Here is a 21,610-nt window from a genome sequence, read left to right on the forward strand (position 1 = left end):
GTCGCTGGAATACTCAGAGCTCGAGTAGCCGTCGCCGCCCTCGATTGGAGATCTCCCCTCGATTCCTCCTGCCGCGCCGCTGCCGAAGAGGGGAATGTTTGCGCCGCCACCATCACCGTTGCCGCCACCGCCGCTGCCGCCACCACCGCCCGGGGTCGCCGCCGCCATCGCCGTAGAGACGCGCGAGGGAGCTATGGTTCGTCGACGAACAGAGGAAGAGAAGAAAGGAGAGGGAGAGACAGAGCACGGGCCAGTCCGGTTCGAGCCGGTCCGGTTCGAGCCCGGACCGCACGTATCGAGCGAGCGGGCGGGTGCCGATTCGCCAGCGTGGCAGCTGTCGCGCGGGCCCGGGCGGTCAGTTCCAGCGTCAATACGTAGAAATACGAAGATTAGCTCGATTTACAACGATTAAACCCAAACGTGGTAATGACACGTAAAAATTTTCAAAAGTGGTACCAATGCATCACCAGCGTCCCAAATGTGGTACTGTCCTGTAATTATCTCCGTCGATAGCCACGGTCTCTGCTCCAAACTCCACCGCCTACGGCCACGGTACACTATCGCTTTTGCTTGTGCGGCATCGCGCCGCGCTGGCCAGAGATACCAGGCGAGAGACTAGAAGGCGGAGGCTCAAGAGATCAAGAAGCTGGCGGCGAGCAACGGGTGGGAGCGCGCCGATGGGAGCGCCATGGCCGGGATGGACCCTGGCGCCGGCGAGCCCCGGGGCGCGTCGCACTACCTCGACCTCCTCCTCGCGCAGCAGCAGCAGTCGACGCCGTTCCACCCCTGCACGCATGTCAAGGCGGAGCAGCACCCCATGGCGTCGCCGGTCAGGAGCCTCGCCTCCGGCGCCGGTGCCGAGCAACACGGGGGCGGCGCCGACCAGCAGCAGCCCTCCTCATCGGCCATGGTGCTGGCGGATGGCGGCGGGGGGTCCGCGCGGCCGATGCGGCGCCCGCGGGGGAGGCCGCCGGGGTCCAAGAACAAGCCCAAGCCGCCCATCATCGTGATCCGTGACAGCCCCAACGCGTTCCACTCCCACATCCTCGAGGTCGCCGACGGCGCCGACGTCGTCGAGTGCCTCGCCGAGTACGCGCGCCGCCGTAGGCGCGGCGTCTGCGTGCTCAGCGGCGCCGGGGTCGTCACCAACGTCTCGCTTCGTCAGCCCGGCGCGTCGTCGTCGTCGTCGCCTGGCGGCCTCGTTGCCACCCTGCAGGGGCAGTTCGAGATCCTGTCGCTCACGGGCACGGTGCTGCCGCCGCCGGCACCCCCGGCTGCCAGCAGCCTCGCCGTGTACCTCGCCGGCTGGCAGGGGCAGGTCGTTGGCGGCAGCGTGGTCGGCCAGCTCGTCGCCGCCGGGCCCGTGTTCCTCATGGCCGCGTCGTTTGCCAATGCTGTCTACGAGCGCCTGCCGCTGGAGGGGGAGGCAGAGGAGGCCGGCACGGCCACCGCAGCCACAGAGGCGCAGGGAGAAGGCGCAGCAGCGCAGCCCCCCGGCGCTTCACCGCAGCAGTCGTCGGAGGTGACCGGAGGCGAGGCCGGTGGGCATGGCATGCCGTTGTGCAATCTTGAAGGGAATGTTGGGAGCTACCACCTGCCCGGACCCGGAGACAACTTGGGGACCTGGAGCGGCGTCAGGCCATGATTGCTTGGACTGTCTTCCAGCAAGGTCGATCTTAGCAATGGCGTCGAATCAGAATTACTAGGAGATCCGAAGAAACTGCAATCGATCACTGTGGGAAAGCATTTTGTCTATGGTACGTGTTGCAAGCTTTGCACTTGAGGTGATTTGTGGAGTATGCAATGCATGTAAAATTATGGATCAACGCATTTTGTGGACTAGTCTTAGACTTTTAGTACTCATGTCGGAAAAATCTCGTACATCGCTTAGTGTATCAGTGTCGCAAGAATTTTTTCGGAACAAGAACCCGGAAGAATGAAAGGTTAAGTTGATGTCCCGTGTTCATCCTGCAATATTTTCTATCTCGAATCCGTGGCCTTTTTACAGCAACTTTTGTGTGCAATGATGCTTGTTACTCTTACTTTAATTTTCAGTTCGACCTTCTGCTAGTACACCTCCCACAACGATTTAACAAAATGAAAGCATGGTTAAAACTCGTAACGACCTGTCACGCAAGGTGTCTTCCGGTCTTTGTTTTCCTCTGCATGTGTCACTTGGTCATGACATGAGCAATTGTCTGCTTCTGTTCAATTTTGCCACTGTCGACTCTGGATTAAGGAGTGATCGGGTCAGGATTTTGAACCCTAGTTTAGGGTCTGCGACAATTTCTGGAGTACCACGATTTCTACAGCGTGCTAGTCGTACGAGCCTACTCCACTTTGCAATCTAGCCTCCCCTATAGAAAAAGAAGTAACTACAGTTATGTCCCTAGTCCTCTGTTTTGTCCGTCAGTAATGCCAGGTTGAGGTCTCCTAGATCCTTTTGGCAGCCCGGCGTGGTACGAGCTCCCGCCATGAAACTATGCCGGCCAGCGGGAGCCTAAATCAAAAACACTACAGTACTGTATTTTTAAATGCATCGTCCATCTAGTATTTCTTCAAATGAAATCGATATTAATCAAATTTGAAGTAACACGATCATGTTGGAGTAATCAAATTTGGAGAAGTACTCTACTTCATAGTACCAACGTCACATGTTTTTGTCATCTGACATTCGACGAAAGGTATGTTTGACTGCACCCTCCTTGGTCCTTCTCGAGCATATCCTCGAGAGAAAAGATGGGCTGATAAGACTGGCACGGTGGGGCTCCTGAGCCTCCTCTGGCTGTTTCAGTCAATCTCTTCCTTTATTTCTTGGCAGTGCATGCGTGGCTGCGATCGCTGCTGCGTTGTTCAGATAGAGCCAAAGGCTATACGGGTTACGTATAGCTGTGCAGAGGGAAAGAGGAGGGCCTAGCACAGGTGCACGCTAGTGCAGTACTCGTAGTATCATTTACTGTTGCTGCGAGAGGGGTAAAGATTCTAGCGATCTGCTGCTTCTGCCCCTCTTCTCCCAAGCAGTACGATCCTGGAAATTTTGTTCGTGCTCGGTGCTGTTTCGCGTTCATCGGGAGAGATGCGAGAGGGCAGAGCACCGCTTTGGGACTCGTTCAGCTTTGCAACTTTTGATGCCATCGCACCTCCTTCTTTGGTCAAAGGTGTACTCTCGGTCATCAGACTCAAATGTCACGAGGGACGATATCATACAAAACCAACATTCGGTGAAAATCGATGAAAACCACGCGATTTGTGGAGTATGCAATGCATGTAAAATACGGCACGTTCGGGTGACATTCCATTGCCTTGCGAAATTTCAAATTTAAACACATTACCGGATGTGAGCTATGGAAAAAAACAAATTCAGCCCTGAATCTCACATCCGTAATGTGTTCCAACCTGAAAAAATTTCACGTGGTAATAAAACATCACCCTCTTGACATCCCGTATTTTTATTCCAGATTTTGTAGAAACTTCCAAATGTGATTTTCATGAATTTTTCTTCCAATGTTAGTTTTCTATGATATTCTCCCAATATCATGGAAGAATTTCATACGAAACCAAGACACAACTATGGGAGCGCGTAAGGGCAACTCCAACGCACGGCGCGGATTTGATCCGGTTTTTGTTCGTTTGGGTTGGCCATAGGGGCGGCGTCCGGACCCGTCCGTGTGTCTGCAGGTCAGTGTGCCCAAAGTTTAAATCACGTAGTTTACAATCAAATAAAAATCTCATAGTTTACAAACCAAATAAAAATTAAAACCTTCACAAATATATTGAAAAGAAAAGAGCCGTTACATTTATTGGTTGCCAAGGTGAGTCCACATGCTTAACCAAATCATTTTGAAGTTGAATGTTAGTTGTCCAATCACGCATTTCATGATAAAATTGGGTGAATTGTGCAAACGTTGCAGGTACTCCGTGCTTAGTCACAATATTTTCACCCTGAAATTGGAACCCTTGGACGAAGATTTCGTCCTCACGCTCATCCTCTATGATCCTGGTGTGCATGATCACACAAACAGTCATGACCTCTCACAATTTCTTGGTGCTTCAAATTCTAGCAGGATACCGTACGATGCCTCGTCGAGATTGAAGCGCACCAAAAGCACACTCCATATCCTTCCTAGCACTGTCTTGTGCTTGAGAAAACCTAGCCCTCTTCTCTCCTACCGGCTTGGAGATTGTCTTCACAAGAGTTGTCCAGTGAGGTAGTATCCCTTGTTGTTCCATTGATCTCAAAGTTGACCTCTCGGCAATTGTCTTCTACAAGCCTTCCGAACACCGGAGAGCGCTGGAGCATTGTTGATGTCATTGTGAGAACCAGCCATGCCGAAATAAGAGTGCTAAATCCAGAGATCTTGTGGAGCCACAACTTCAAGTATGACAGTGCAACCTTTGACATGCCCCCTATACTGCCCCCCGCAAAGAAGATGGACAGTTCCTCCACTTCTAGTGCAAACAATTATGTTACCAAACATCCCCGGAAAAGCCCATATCTACATTGACCGGCAACAACCGGGTTGTATCCGCATCATTTAGCTCTCTCGGGTACCGTGGACCAGACACTGCTACTATAGCCCTGTAGAACTTGTACATTGATGCAAGGCATGTGGACTCACTCAGATCATGCGGACATACTCATCAACAAGATCTCCGAGAATTCCGTATGCAAGTATCCCAATAGTTGTAGTGCGTTTCTGATAAGAGGATAAGCCAACCTTTTCAAGGCCATCCTCCTTGCATACGAAATAATCATCATGCACCATCACTCCCTCTCAAATACGGTTGAACACATGTCTAGCCATCCAGAAGCGGCGTCAGAATAGCCTGGGATTGAAGAGTGGGGATGTGCGCTGAAAGTAATCGATGAAGAGTAGGAATTGTAGATCTCTCTGTTGCCATTCAACACCGGAGCATGGCCACAGATTGATCCACCAAACCTCGGCCGCAGCCTAGCAATGTGGTCACGGCGACCATAGTCACAACCAGAAAAATTTCAACGCCCGTTGAAACACACGAAGTTGTTGAAAAAGAACCCATCCACACTATCCATGGTAAGCATTGAACACCTTGCAGGCGTGGTGGAGAAGTTGGGCGGTGAAGAGCCTCACGCCTCTCCCCTGTATAGGCTGCATGCCTGTCGAAGTGGAGGTGGCCATGGAGTGAGGCCGGCGGGCTTAGAGCTAGATGATATGTCTCCAATGTATCTAATTTTTTATTGTTTCATGATATTATATGATCAATCTTGTATGCTTTACATGCAATTTAATATTATTTTTGGGAACAAACCTATTAACTTAGTTCTCAGTGCTAGTTCATGTTTCTGCCTATTTTATTGTTTCGCGGGAAAACCATACCAGACAAAGTACAAACATGATGAAACATTACGGTGATTTTTTCTGGACCAGAAGGGGCCCTAGAAGCTTCAGGGGGAGACCATACGTTGCACGAGAGGGGTACAAGCTCACACGGCGTGCCCCCAAGGGGGCGCCGCCTGAGCTAGTGGTCCCCTCGCAACTTCGTTTGTCCTAATTCTAGGCCCATGACTTCCCTAAAATTCAGAAACCACCAGAGCGAGCCCTGAAACAATTATTCCGCCGCTGCAAGCCTATGTTCTTCTGCGATCCCATATGGAGGCCTCCGCAGGTACTCTGCCGGAGGGGGAATTGATCATGGAGGGCCTCTACATCAACCTTTCTACCTCTTCGATGATGTGTGAGTAGTTCCTCACAGGGCCTATGGGTCCATAGTAGTAGCTAGATGGCTCTCTCTTTCTCTTTGATCTTCAACACAATGTTCTCTTCGGAGATCGATATGATGTAATCCTTTTATGCGATGTGTTTGTTGGGATCCGATGAATTGTGGGTTTATGACCAGATTATTCATTGAAAGTAATTGAGTTATTTCTAAACTTTATTATGTGTGATTATTTTAGCTATGTAATAGTTTCCAATTGATACGTCTCCAACGTATCTATAATTTTTGATTGTTCCATGCTATATTATATTCTGTTTTGGATGTTTAATGGGCTTATTTACACACTTTTATATTATTTTTGGAACTAACCTATTAACCGGAGGCCCATCCCAAATTGCTGTTTTTTGGCCTATTTTAGTGTTTCGCAGAAAAAGAATATCAAACGAAGTCCAAACGGAATGAAACCTTCGGGAACGTGATTTTCGGAACAAACGTGATCCAGAGGACTTGGAGTGGACGCCAAGCAACAGATGAGGAAGCCACGAGGTAGGGGGCGCGCCTACCCCCAGGCGCGCCCTCCACCCTCGTGGGCCCCTCGTGGCTCCACCGACCTACTTCTTCCTCCTATATATACCTACGTACCCCCAAACCATCAGAGCGACCAACGAAAACCTAATTCCACCGCCGCAACCTTCTGTACCCGTGAGATCCCATGTTGGGGCCTTTTCCGGCGTACCTTCGGAGGGGGCATTGATCACGGAGGGCTTCTACATCAACACCATAGCCTCTCCGATGATGTGTGAGTAGTTTACCTCAGACCTTTGGGTCCATAGTTATTAGCTAGATGGCTTCTTCTCTCTCTTTGGATCTCAATACAAAGTTCTCCTCGATTCTCTTGGAGATCTATTTGATGTAATCTTCTTTTATGGTGTGTTTGTCGAGATCCGATGAATTGTGGGTTTATGATCAAGATTATATATGAACAATATTTGAATCTTCTCTGAATTCTTTTATGTATGATTGGTTATCTTTGCAAGTCTCTTCGAATTATCAGTCTGGTTTGGCCTACTAGATTGATCTTTCTTGCCATGAGAGAAGTTCTTAGCTTTGGGTTCAATCTTGCGGTGCTCGATCCCAGTGACAGTAGGGGAAACGACACGTATTGTATTGTTGCCATCGAGGATAAAAAGATGGGGTTTATATCATATTGCATGAGTTTATCCCTCTACATCATGTCATCTTGCTTAAAGCGTTACTCCGTTCTTATGAACTTAATACTCTAGATGCATGCTGGATAGCGGTCGATGTGTGGAGTAATAGTAGTAGATGCAGAATCATTTCAGTCTACTTGTCACGGACGTGATGCCTATATACATGACCATACCTAGATATTCTCATAACTATGCTCAATTCTATCAATTGCTCGACAGTAATTTGTTTACCCACCGTAATACTTATGCTATCTTGAGAAAATCCACTAGTGAAACCTATGGCCCCCGGGTCTATTTTCCATCATATTAATCTCCCGTTATTTCCATTAATGTTTACTTGCTTTCTTTACTTTTACTCTTTATCATAAAAATACCAAAAATATTATCTTATCATCTCTATCAGATCTCACTCTCGTAAGTGACCGTGAAGGGATTGACAACCCCTTTATCGCGTTGGTTGCGAGGTTCTTATTTGTTTGTGTAGGTGCGTGGGACTCGAGCGTAGTCTCCTACTGGATTGATACCTTGGTTCTCAAAAACTGAGGGAAATACTTACGCTACTTTACTGCATCACCCTTTCCTCTTCAAGGGAAAACCAACGCAGTGCTCAAGAGGTAGCACCAATCTATGAGTTATCTTTGGCCAAGTTGATAATTAGATCTTCAGTGGAAGTGCTGCATAGTAGTAGGTTCAATCTTGTAGTGTCCTCAACTTGTGACAGAAGGGGTAGCAAGACACGTATTTGTATTGTTTCTACTAAGGATAAAATGGCGGGGTTCGATCATATTAGTTGGTCTTATTTTGTCTGCATTATGCCATCTTACTTAAATTATTATTCTGTTTGTTATGAACTTAATACCTAGAGCGGCAAGCATAGAAGCGCTCTCAAAGTGGAATAATAGTAGTAGATGTAGATGGATGTCAGTCTACTTGTCACGGACGTAATGCCTATGTACTGATCATGCCATGAATAACATCATAACTATGCGCTATTCTATCAATTGTCCAACAGTAATTTGTGTACCCACCATTTGCTATGTTCTTGAGAGAGATGCCTCCAGTGATGCTATGGCCCCCGGGTCCATTCACCTTATATTACTAAAACCCTAAAAACCTTGCTGCAATTTATTTAGTTTTGCAATTTATATTGAAGGGAATATGCCCTAGAGGCAATAATAAAGTTGTTATTTTATATTTCCTTATTCATGATAAATGTTTATTATTCATGGTAGAATTGTATTGATCGGAAACTTAAATACATGTGTGAATACATAAACAAATACCGTGTCCCTAGTAAGCCTCTACTAGACTAGCTCATTGATCAAACATGGTTAAGGTTTCCTAACCATAAACATGTGTTGTCATTTGATAACGGGATCACACCATTAGGAGAATGATGTGATGGACAAGACCCATCCGTTAGCTAGCATAATGATTGTTCAGTTTATTGCTATTTCTTTCTTCATGTCAAATACATATTCCTTCGACTATGAGATTATGCAACTCCCGGATACCGGAGGAATACCTTGTGTGCTATCAAACGTCACAACGTAACTAGGTGACCATAAAGATGCTCTACAGGTATCTCCGAAGGTGTTTGTGAGTCGGCATAGATCAAGATTAGGATTTGTCACTCCGAGTATCGGAGAGGTATCTCTGGGCCCTCTCGGTAATACACATCATAAGCTTGCAGGGAAATTACTAAGGAGTTAGTCACGAGGTGATGTATTACGGAACGAGTAAAGAGACTTGCCGGTAACGAGATTGAACTAGGTATGAAGATACCGAAGATCGAATCTCGGGCAAGTAACATACCGATCGGTCCACGGTTTACACCCCCGGTCATATTTTCATAGTGCTTAGGCGAAGCCCTGCGAAGATCACTTCACCATCACCGTCACCACACCGTCGTGCTGCCGGAACTCATGCACTACCTCGCCGTCTTGCTGGTCAAGAAGGCGGAGGACGTCACCGAGCTGAACGTGTGCTGAACGCGGAGGTGTTGTACGTTCGCTACTCGATCAGTTGGATCGCGAAGAAATTTCGACTACATCAACCACGTAGTTAAACGCTTCCGCTTACGGTCTACGAGGGTACGTAGACACACTCTTCCCCTCGTTGCTATGCATCTCCATGGATAGATCATTGCGTGTGCGTAGAATTTTTTTTGTTTTCCATGCAACGTTCCCCAACAGTGGTATCAAAGCCAGGTTTATGCGTATATGATATGCATAAGTAGAACACAAAGAAATTGTGGGCAGTGATGTTCATACTGCTTACCACCAAAGTCTTATTTTGATTCGGCGGCATTATGGGATGAAGCGACCTGGACCAACCTTACATGTCCACGCACATGAGACCGGTTCCACCGACTCACATGCAACTTGTTTTGCATAAAGGTGGCTGGCGGGTGTCTGTTTCTCCTACTTTAGTTGAATCGAATTTGACTATGGCCGGTCCTTGAAGAAGGTTAAAACAACAAACTTGATAATCACCGTTGTGGTTTTGCATAGGTAAGAATGGTTCTTGCTAGTTGCCCATAGCAGCCACGTAAAAACTTGCAACAACAAAGTAGAGGACGTCTAACTTGTTTTTGCAGGGTATGTTGTGATGTGATATGGTCAAGACATGATGTGATATACGTTATTGTATGAGATGATCATGTTTTGTAATTTATCAGCAAGCGGCAGGAGCCTTATGGTTACCTCTTTATTGTATGAAATACAAACGCCATGTAATTGCTTTACTTTATCGTTATGCGTTAGCACTAGTTGTAGAAGCAATAGTTGGCGAGACGACCATGATGCAACTAAAGGAAATATGCCCTAGAGGCAATAATAAAGTATTATATATTTCCTTATATCATGATAAATGTTTATTATTCATGCTAGAATTGTATTAACCAGAAACATAATACATGTGTGAATACATAGACAAACAAGAGTGTCACTAGTATGCCTCTACTTGACTAGCTCGTTAATCAAAGATGGTTATGTTTCCTAGCCATAGACATGAGTTGTCATTTTATTAATGGGATCACCTCATTAGGAGAATGACGTGATTGACTTGACCCATTCCGTTAGCTTAGCACTCGATCGTTTAGTATGTTGCCATTGCTTTCTTCATGACTTATACATGTTCCTATGACTATGAGATTATGCAACTCCCGTTTACCGGAGGAACACTTCGTGTGCTACCAAACGTCACAACGTAAATGGGTGATTATAAAGGTTCTCTACAGGTGTCTCCAAAGGTACTTGTTGGGTTGGCGTATTTCGAGATTATGATTTGTCACTCCGATTGTCGGAGAGGTATCTCTGGGCCCACTCGGTAATGCACATCACTATAAGCCTTGCAAGCATTGTGACTAATGAGTTAGTTGCGGGATGATGTATTACGGAACGAGTAAAGAGACTTGCCGGTAACGAGATTGAACTAGGTATCGAGATACCGACGATCGAATCTCGGGCAAGTAACATACCGATGACAAAGGGAACAACGTATGTTGTTATGCGGTCTGACCGATAAAGATCTTCGTAGAATATGTGGGAGCCAATATGGGCATCCAGGTCCCGCTATTGGTTATTGACCGGAGAGGTGTTTCGGTCATGTCTACATAGTTCTCGAACCCGAAGGGTCCGCACGCTTAACGTTACGATGACAGTTTTATTGAGTTTTGATGTACCGAAGGAGTTCGAAGTCCCGGATGAGATCGGGGACATGACGAGGAGTCTCAAAATGGCCGAGACGTAAAGATCGATATATTGGACGACTATATTCGGACTTCGGAAAGGTTCCGAGTGATTCGGGTACTTTTCCGGAGTACCGGAGAGTTACGGGAATTCGTATTGGGCCTTAATGGGCCATACGGGAAAGGAGAGAAAGGCCTCAAAAGGTGGCCGCGCCCCTCCCCATGATCTGGTCCGAATTGGACTAGGGAAGGGGGGCGCCCCCTTCCTTCTTTCTCCTTCCCCCTTCCCTTCTCCTACTCCCACAAGGAAAGGAGGAGTCCTACTCCCGGTGGAAGTAGGACTCCCCCCTTTGGCGCGCCTCTCCCCTTGGCCGGCTGCCTCCCCCTTGCTCCTTTATATACGGAGGCAGGGGGGCACCCCAGAGACACAAGAATTGATCCTTGAGATCTCTTAGCCGTGTGCGGTGCCCCCCTCCACCATATTACACCTCGATAATACCGTTGCGGAGCTTAGGCGAAGCCCTGCGTCAGTGGAACATCATCATCGTCACCACACCGTCGTGCTGACGAAACTCTCCCTCAACACTCGGATGGATCGGAGTTCGAGGGACGTCATCGACCTGAACGTGTGTAGAACTCGGAGGTGCCGTGCGTTCGGTACTTGATCGGTCGGATCGTGAAGACGTTCGACTACATCAACCGCGTTGTGATAACGCTTCCGCTGTCGGTCTACAAGGGTACGTGGACAACACTCTCCCCTCTCGTTGCTATGCATCACCATGATCTTGCGTGTGCGTAGGAATTTTTTTAAATTACTACGTTCCCCAACAGCAACGATGGAGATCAAGGTGTCGAGCCGGTGATGATGGAGATCATGATGATGCTTTGGAGACGGAGATCAAAAGCACAAGATGATGATTGCCATATCATGTCACATATTTTGATTGCATGTGATGTTTATCTTTTATGCATCTTATTTTGCTTAGAACGGCGGTAGCATTTTACAAGATGACCCCTTCACTTAATTTCAAGATAAAAGTGTTCTCCCTGAGTATGCACCGTTGCCAAAGTTCATCATTTCGAAGCACCATGTGATGATCGGGTGTGATAGACTCTACATTCACATACAACGGGTGTAAGCCAGATTTACACACGCGGAATACTTGGGTTAAACTTGATGAGCCTAGCATGTACAGACGTGGTCTCGGAACACAGGAGACTGAAAGGTCGAACATGAGTCATATAGTAGATATGATCAACATGAAGATGTTCACCATTGAAGACTACTCCATCTCACGTGATGATTGGACATGGTTTAGCTGATATGGATCATGTGTCACTTAGACAACTTGAGGGATGTTGATATAAGTGGGAGTTCATTAGTAATTTGATTAATTGAACTTAATTTATCATGAACTTAGTCCTGATAGTATTTGCATATCTATGTTGTAGATCAATAGCTCGCGATGCAGCTCCCCTATTTTTGATATGTTCCTAGAGAAAAATATGTTGAAAGATGATAGTAGCAATGATGTGGACTAGGTCCGTGATCTGAGGATTATCCTCCTTGCTGCACAGAAGAATTATGTCCTTGATGCACCGCTAGGTGAAAGACCTATTGTAGGACCAGATGCAGACGTTACGAACGTTTGGCAAGCTCGATATGATGACTACTTAATAGTTTAGTCTGCTATGCTTTACAGCTTAGAACCAGGACTTCAAAAATGTTTTGAATGCCACAAAGCATGTGAGATGTTTCAAGAGCTGAAATTGGTATTTCAGACTCATGCCCGTGTCGAGAGGTGTGAGACCTCCGACAAGTACTTTGCCTACAAGATGGAGGAGAATAGCTCAGCCATTGAGCATGTGCTCAGAATGTCTGGATACTACAATCGCTTGAATCAAGTGGGAGTTAATCTTCCAGATAAGATAGTGATTGACACAGTTCTCTAGTCACTATCACCAAGCACTAGAACTTTTTGATAAACTATAATATGCAAGGGATGACGAAAACGATTCCCGAGCTCTTCACGATGCTGCAATCGGCGAAGGTAGAAATCAAGAAAGAGCATCAAGTGTTGATGGTTAACAAGACCACTAGTTTCAAGAAAAAGGCAAAAGGGAAAGAAGGGAACTTCAAGGAAAATGGCAAGCAAGTTGCCACTCCCGTGAAGAAGGCCAAAGCTGGACCTAAGCCTGAAACTAAGTGCTTCTACTGCAAAGGGAATGGTCACTGGAAGCGGAGCTGCCCCAAATACTTGGCGGATAAGAAGGATGGCAAAGTGAACAAAGGTATATTTGATACACATGTTATTGATGTGTACCTTACTAGTATTCATAGTAGCCCCTGGGTATTTGATACCGGTTCAGTTGCTAAGATTAGTAACTCGAAACAGGAGTTGCAGAATAAACAAAGACTAGTAAAGGGCAAGGTGACGGTGTGTGTTGGAAGTGTTTCCAAGATTGATATGATCACCATCGCACACTCCCTCTACCTTCAGGATTAGTGTTGAGCCTAAATAAATGTTATTTGGCGTCTGCGTTGAGCATGAACAAGATTAGATCGTGTTTATTGCAATACGGTTATTCACTTAAGTCAGAGAATAATTGTTGTTCTGTTTACATGAATAAAACCTTCTATGGTCATACACCCAATGTGAATGGCTTGTTGAATCTCGATCGTAGTGATACACATATTCATAATATTGATGCCAAAAGATGCAAAGTTGATAATGATAGTGCAACTTACTTGTGGCACTGCCGTTTAGGTTATATTGGTGTAAAGCGCATGAAGATACTCCATGCAGATGGACTTTTGGAATCACTTGATTATGAATCATTTGATACTTGCGAACCATGCCTCATGGGCAAGATGACTAAAACTCCGTTCTCCGGAACAATGGAGCGAGCTAATGACTTATTGGAAATAATACATATCGATGTATGCGGTCTGATGAGTGTTGAAGCACGCGGCACGTATCGTTATTTTCTAACCTTTACAGATGATTTGAGTAGGTAAGGGTATGTCTACTTGATGAAACACGAATGTGAAACATTTAAAAAAGTTCAAAGAATTTCAGAGTGAAGTAGAGAATCATCATAAAAAGAAAATAAAGTTTCTACGATCTGATCGCGGAGGCGAATATTTGAGTTACGAGTTTGGCCTTCATTTAAGAAAATGTGGAATTGTTTCACAACTCACGCTACTTGGAACACCACAGCGTAATAGCGTGTCCGAACATCATAACCGTACTTTATTGGATATGGTGCATTCTATGATGTCTCTTACCGATTTGCCTTTATCATTTTGGGGCTATGCATTAGAGATAGCCGCATTCACGTTAAATAGGGCACCATCTAAAATCCGTTGAGATGGCACCATATGAACTGTGGTTTGGCAAGAAACCTAAGCTGTCGTTTCTTAAAGTTTGGGGATGCGACGCTTATGTCAATAGGCTTTAGCCTGATAAGCTCGAACCTAAATTGGAGAAGTGCGTCTTCATAGGATACCCTAAGGAAATAAATGGGTACAACTTCTACCACAGATCCGAAGGCAAGATCTTTGTTGCTAAGAATGGGTCCTTTCTAGAGGAGGAGTTTCTATCAAAAGAAGTGAGTGGGAGGAAAGTAGAACCTGATGAGGTAATTGTACCTTCTCTCAAATTGCAAAGTAGCACATCACAGAAAACCATTCCCGTGATGCCTACACCAACAAGAGAGGAAGCAAATGATAATGATCATGAAACTTCAGATCAAGTTATTACTGAACCTCGTAGGTCAACTAGAGCATGATCCGCACCAGAGTGGTACTGTAATCCTGTCCTGGAAGTTATGTTATTAGACCATGGCGAACCTACGAATTATGAAGAAGCTATGATGAGCACAAATTCCGATAAATGGCTTGAGGCCATGAAATCTGAGATAGGATCCATGTATGAGAACTGATACGTCTATTTTGCATCATATTTTCTTACTATTATTTATAATTTTTTATCCATAATAATGCTTTTTGGAGTAATTTTAATGCCTTTTCTCTCATAATTTGCAAGGTATACACCAAGGGGGAGAATTTTGGCAGCTGGAAATCTGGACTTGGAAAAGCTACGTCAGGCCACCTATTCTGCACAACTCCAAACAAGCTGAAACTTCACGGAGATTTTTTATGGAATATTTAAGAATTATTGGAGCAAATAACTACCAGAGGGGGCCCACCAGGTGGGCAGAACCCACCTGGGCACGCCAGGGAGCCCAGGCGCGCCTTGGTGGGTTGTGCCCTCCTCGGCCCACCTCCGGTGCCCATCTTCTGGTATATAGGTCATTTTGAGCTAGAAAAAAATAAGGAGGGACTTTCGGGACGGAGCGCCGCCGTCTCGAGGTGGAACTTGGGTGATACGTCTCCAACGTATCTATAATTTTTGATTGTTCCATGCTGTTTTATTATCAATCTTGGATGTTTTATAATCATTTTATAGTCATTTTATATCATTTTTTGGTACTAACCTATTGACATAGTGCCAAGTGCCAGTTGCTGTTTTTCCCATGTTTTTTACATCACAGGAAATCAATATCAAACGGAGTCCAAATGGCACGAAACTCCATGATGATTTTTTATGGGCCAGAAGAAAGGCAATTGGCCCTGGTTGCACCTGGGGGGTGCCCCGAGGGGGGCACAACCCACCAGGGCGCGCCAGGAGGCCCATGCGCGCCCTGGTGAGTTGTGCCCACCTCAGGTGCCCCCGGACCGCCTGTTTGCTCTATAAATACCCCAAAAATACCAGAACCCTAGGGGAGTCGACGAAATATTCATCCAGCCGCCGCAGAGTCCAGAACCACCAGATCCAATCTAGACAACATCACGGAGGGGTTCACCACTTCCATTGGTGCCTCTCCGATGATGCGTGAGTAGTTCTTTGTAGACCTTCAGGTCCGTAGTTAGTAGCTAGATGGCTTTCTCTCTCTCGCTGAATTCTTAATACAATGGTCTCTTGGAGATCCATATGATGTAACTCTCTTTTGTGGTGTGTTTGTTGATCTGATGAACTTCGAGTTTATGGTCAGTTATATCTTTTTATATCCATGAAAGTTATTTGAGTTTCTTTGATCTCTTATATGCATGATCTCTTATAGCCTCTTATTTCTTCTCCGAAATTTGGGTTTTGTTTGGCCAACTTGATCTATTTATCTTGCAATGGGAAGAGGTACCCGGTAGTGGGTTCGATCTTACGGTGCTTGATCCCAGTGACAGAAAGGGAACCGACACGTATGTATCCTTGGTACTAAGGATAAAAAGACAGGATCCCTATCTGCCGCAATAGATAACGGATCTTGTCTACATCATGTCATCGTTCTTATTGCATTACTCCGTTTTCCATGAACTTAATACACTAGATGCATGCTGGATAGCGGTCGATGTGTGGAGTAATAGTAGTAGATGCAGGCAGGAGTCGGTCTACTAATCTTGGACGTGATGCCTATGTAATGATCATTGCCTGGACATCGTCATGATTACTTGAATTTCTATCAATTGCCCAACAGTAATTTGTTTACCCACCATTTGCTATTTTTGTCGAGAGAAGCCACCAGTGAAACCTACGGCCCCCGGGTCTTCTTCCTCATATATTTGCCTTGCGATCTACTTTTCCTTTGCATTTTTATTCAGATCCATTAAACCAAAAAAATACAAAAATACCTTGTTGTGTTTTTTCTTTATTTATTTTATTTGCCGTTCGATCTATCAATCTACTACAATTTATCTCACGACCGTTTGCCTACCTTGAGGCGCCATACCCCGAAAGGGATTGACAACCCCTTTAACACATCGGGTTGCGAGGTGTTGTTATTTGTGTGCAGGTACTGCTTACGTTGTGTTGCTTGGTTCTCCTACTGGTTCGATACCTTGGTTTCATAACTGAGGGAAATACGTACCTTCGCTGTGCTACATCATCCCTCCCTCTCCAGGGAAATACCGACGTAGTTTCAGCTACCATCATTGGGCAGGAGCACTTTTGCCCTCCGGCGAAGTGATTCCGCCAGGGGAACTTCCCTTCCGGAGGTGGAAATCATCGTCATCATCATCACCAACAACTCTCTCATCTTGGGGAGGGAAATATCCATCAACATCTTCAATATCACCATCTCATCTCAACCCCTAGTTCATCTCTGGTGTTCAATCTTGTTACCGGAACTATAGATTGGTGCTTGTGGGTGACTAGTAGTGTTGATTACATCTTGTAGTTGATTACTATATGGTTTATTTGGTGGAAGATTATATGTTCAGACCCATTATGCTATTTAATACTCCTCTGATCATGAACATGTTTATCATTTGTGAGTAGTTACTTTTGTTCTTGAGGTCACGGGAGAAATCATGTTGCAAGTAATCATGTGAATTTGATATGTGTTCGATATTTTGATAGTATGTATGTTGTGATTCCCTTAGTGGTGTCATGTGAACATCGACTACATGACACTTCACCATATATGGGCCTAAGGGAATGCATTGTGGAGTAGCAATTAGATGATGGGTTGCGAGAGTGACAGAAGCTTAAACCCCAGTTTATGCGCTATTCCGTAAGGGACCGATTGGATCCAAAAGTTTAATGCTATGTGTTGAGGATATAGACCTTAGAGTCACCCGCCAGAAGGGGCCGGGTTACTCATATGGTCATTACCAGAAGCTCGGCGCCAAGCTTAAAGACGATGGGCCAAAGATGGGCTTAAGACCCAGATATGGCTTAAGGCCCGTAGTTGCAATCATTATTATGGTAGAACTTGTAGTGTAAGGCAAGAATAGTTGAGAGTCCGAGCCGGACACTCTTATGAGCCGGCCGGGACTCTGAGAGCTGCTGGGCGTCAGCCTCCCTATATAAAGGGACGACCCGGCAGCGGTTTAGGGACAAGAACAATCTCATTGAGAGCCGGGCATAGCAATTTAGCTCCCTGGTGATCGTAACCCTAATCAATATCACCTCAAACTGGACGTAGGCTTTTACCTTCACCGTAAGGGGCCGAACCAGTATAAACCCTCGTGTCCCTTGTCCCGCATTAACCCCTTCAAGCTTCCTAGCTGCGATGGCTCCACGACTAAGTCCTAGCTCGAGGACATCTGCCGTGACAATTCCACGACAGTTGGCGCCCACCGTGGGGCCAGCGCACGGTGGATTTGAGTTCTTGAAGGGCAGCTTCGAAGGGCTCAAGGGATACGCTGTGGGCCGGATGACCAAGAGTCGTCGCGGCAAGCTCTATATCGACGATGCAAACTGGGGCCCCGACGCCGGCTCAATTGAGTACGGGTACCGGGTCCCCTTCGGCGGAATTCATGTTTTCATTGGCAAGATTAGTGAGCCGGGCCCTGAGACGGATCTCTGCGCCGATCTCATCGAGACGGCTCAGCGTGCATGACCCGCCCGGGCCCGGCCTGCCTTAAGGCGCGCGTTTGTGGGATGTATCCATGGAGGGCCCTCTGATCTATCTGGGGCTGGTGATGAGGCGGCCGCCGGCTCTGACGGCGAGTCGGCCACCGATGAGTCAAACTCGTTGTATCAACTTCAAGATGGCAGGCTCATGGGTTGTTCCGATGGTGACAGTATTCCGGACCCGTTTGAGCCGCCGAGTCAGGTTGGAGTCTTTATGGCTGGCGCGCAGCCTGTTCAGAACCCCGCTGCCGGAGCGGGAAACCCGGTGCCTTCTCCGGCTCAGGTACTGATGGATCTCACGGACAAGATGACGACCCTGTTAACCGCCATGGTTGACCCGGCGGATCAAGCTCAGCATGATGCGGAGGTGGCACAGTTAAAATTGTATCTAGTGAAAGCTAAGGAGGAGCTTGCAGCGGAAGGGATCAGGATGGCTGCAGAGAGGGCGGCTCTCGATGCCCAAACTCAGCTGATCCAAGCGCAGTCCTTCCAACTCACGATGGATCAGAACGCGTCCAATGAGGTCATGAGAAGGAGGCATCAAAAGACCCAATCTCGACTCCCTCCGGTTTACGATCCACGCAACCTTTTCAACACGCCAGGTGCAGGGTCTAGTAACCCGCCAGGGGTCATAGTGCCCGGGTCTGGAGCCCCTATTCAGCCACGAGTAATGGGGCCTCCCCAGGTGCCCCCTGCCCCGCCTCAGTACGTGCCAATACCCCCGGGTCATTATAATAACCCGCTGGAGAACATGGTCGCTGCGGCAGCACGGCTGGCGGCTCTCCCAGTTGACGGCGACTCTCCGACGGCTATTGAAACCCGCCGGGTCAGGGAACTCCTTCAGACAGCTCTGGCGCAGCAAGAGGCGTACTCCTACAGCCGGGACAGGATCCACTCGACCCCTCGTCCAGGCCAGAGCCCGAGTTACAGCCGGCACATGGTCTCAGCAACCGGCTCAAGTAACGTCCGACGCCATGACCCGCCCCCTGGCCACGGCCCGGCTCATAATGGAGCCTTTCACGCAGCAGACCAGGACAGAGCGCGGCAAGAGGCGGAGCAAGTGCCTCAATTGACGGCTTACCAGACCCCCCCGGCTTATCCGACGACTTCCGTCGACGTGGGCATCCCTACCAGGACCGGGGGTGTCCCTTGTTTAGTGCCAGCTATCCGTAATGAACGTCTACCTAAGGACTTCAAGGGCCCTAGGAAGGTGCCTAATTACACAGCTGACTTACAACCCGCAGCCTGGATCGAGAGTTACGAGATGGCCATGGAACTACTGGAGGTCAGTGAGGCGGCAATGGCCAAGTACTTCACCATGATGTTGGATGGGACTGCCCGCACTTGGTTGAAAGGGCTACCACCGAACTCCATCGGGTCTTGGGCTGAGCTGAAAGCCCGGTTCATCCAAAACTTCAAAGATACCTGCAGGCAGTCGATGTCAATTGTGGATTTGACTAACTGTAAGCAGCAGGAGGGTGAATCCACGACGCATTGGGTTCGCCGGGTCAAGGAGATCAGACATTCGTCAGATAAGATGGATGCCGGCTCTGCAGTCTTAATGCTGGAACAGAATTGTCGTTTCGTGCCCCTGAAGATGAAACTCGGGCGGCTTAAGCGCGATTGCAGTGATATGGGTACACTAATGGCGGCTCTTGTTAAGTACGCCGATTCTGATGGTACCAAGGATCCCCCTTCAGATGATGAAAGGGCAGGGAAGGGAAAGAAGAACGACAACGGCAAGGGTCTTCAGCATAACCCGGGGAACCAAGGAGGAGGCAAGCGCAAGGCCGACGGCAGCCTAGAGTTTGTGGCCAACGCCAGCTCACAAGGGAATAACCAGCGACGTAAGGGGAGGCCCCCTCCCCGAGGCGGCGGGTCAGGTCCGACACTGGAGCAGCTGTTGAATGAGCCTTGTCCAAGGCATGGCTCTAGAGAGAAGCCAGCGACTCATCTGTGGAAGGATTGTGCAATCATGAAGGCCTTTAAGAATTACAATGGCCCGGGCGGCGGCTCAGGCGCCGGCGGCTTTCATGGCCCGGGCGGCGGCTCAAATTCCGGTCCTCAGAACGGTCAAGGGGGCTTTAGTCAACAGTCTGGCTAGGGTCATCAACAGCAGTAGGGGGGTTATTAGACCAATCCAAAGCAGCTTAGCGGTGGACAGTATCATGTGTTTACCACTAGTTTGTGCAAGCGAGATCAGAAGCTTCACAAGAGGGCTGTGAATGCTGTTGAGCCGGCGGTTCCACGCTACTTGCGGTGGTCTGAGCAGCCTATAGTGTGGAGCAGGGAGGATCACCCTCCACGGGTGGATAATCCGGGTCACTTGGCCCTGGTGGTGGCTCCTCAGGTGGGAGGATATAAGTTCACTAAGGTGCTCATGGATGGAGGCAGCAGCATCAACATCCTCTATTATGAGAATTCCGTTGTATGGGGTTGATTGATAAGAACCTCAGCCAGTCCAACACTATTTTCCACGGGGTGGTACCTGGTAAGTCGGCTTATCCAGTCGGCAAGATTGAGTTGGAAGTGGCCTTTGGAGATGAGAACAACTACAGGGTGGAGAAATTGACCTTTGAGGTGGTCAAGATAAGAAGTCCATACCATGCTATATTTGGACGGCCGGCTTACGCCAAGTTCATGGCACGGCCGTGTTATGTATACTTACAGCTCAAGATGCAGGGTCATAATGGGACCATTACGGTTCACGGCAGCCGGAAAGTGGCTCTGGAGTGTGAGGAAGGCGATGCAGCTTATGCAGAATCTGTTTGTGCAACAGAGGAGTTGAAGTTTTACAAAGACAACGTTGACCCAACAGATATGACCTCTCTGAAGAAGCCGACTACAGAGAATGAGCCGACGATGAAATTTAAGTCAGCTGATGAGACTAAACTTGTCGATTTCGTTCCAGGAGACTCATCTCAGCAATTTAACATTAGTGCTAATCTGGATCCAAAATAGGAAGGCGCGCTCATCGAGTTCATCTGTGAGAATAGGGACATCTTCGCATGGAAACCTTCTGACATGCCAGGTGTACCTAGAGAGCTCGCTGAGCACACTCTCAATGTTGATCCGAAATTTATGCCGGTCAGGCAGTTCCTTCGGCGGTTTAATGAAGAGAGGCGGAAAGCTATTGGTGAAGAGGTGGCCCGGCTCTTGGCGGCCGGGTTTATTGTTGAAGTCTTTCAACCAGAGTGGTTGGCTAACCCGGTGCTCGTACTCAAGAAGAACGGCACCTGGCGGATGTGTGTGGACTACACGGACTTAAACAAGGCGTGTCCGGCTGATCCTTTTGCCCTCCCCCGTATTGATCAAATCATTGATGCTACGGCAGGTTGTGCACGCTTAAGTTTCTTGGATGCTTATTCTGGATATCATCAGATTAAGATGGCAGTTAAGGACCAGGAGAAGACAGCGTTCATCACTCCCTTTGGAGCCTTCTGCTATGTGTCTATGCCCTTTGGACTCAAGTGTGCACAGGCGACTTACCAGCGTTGTGTACAGAACTGTCTTCATAAACAGATTGGGTGCAATGTTCACGCTTATGTGGACGATATTGTGGTTAAGTCCATAAAAGAGGAAACCCTAATAGATGA

The 21,610-nt window shown here is 47.5% G+C and overlaps 1 protein-coding gene across 1 annotated transcript; it reads left to right on the forward strand.

The window, feature by feature from the left end:
• The first annotated feature begins 506 nt into the window (after positions 1–506).
• LOC109781780 (AT-hook motif nuclear-localized protein 22) lies at positions 507–1,953 on the forward strand. The gene has a single exon (XM_020340385.4). It carries the CDS (start codon positions 689–691, stop codon positions 1,643–1,645), a length of 957 nt encoding a protein of 318 aa, XP_020195974.1. The 5' UTR covers positions 507–688; the 3' UTR covers positions 1,646–1,953.
• The last annotated feature ends 19,657 nt before the right edge of the window (positions 1,954–21,610 follow it).

This window comes from Aegilops tauschii, chromosome 7 (genome assembly GCF_002575655.3).
Source record: "Aegilops tauschii subsp. strangulata cultivar AL8/78 chromosome 7, Aet v6.0, whole genome shotgun sequence".
In the NCBI taxonomy this organism is placed as follows: Eukaryota; Viridiplantae; Streptophyta; class Magnoliopsida; order Poales; family Poaceae; genus Aegilops; species Aegilops tauschii.

Excerpts from the sequence above, each read along its gene's own strand:
- LOC109781780 (XM_020340385.4), top strand. The coding sequence starts at position 689 with ATGGCCGGGATGGACCCTGGCGCCGGCGAGCCCCGGGGCGCGTCGCAC.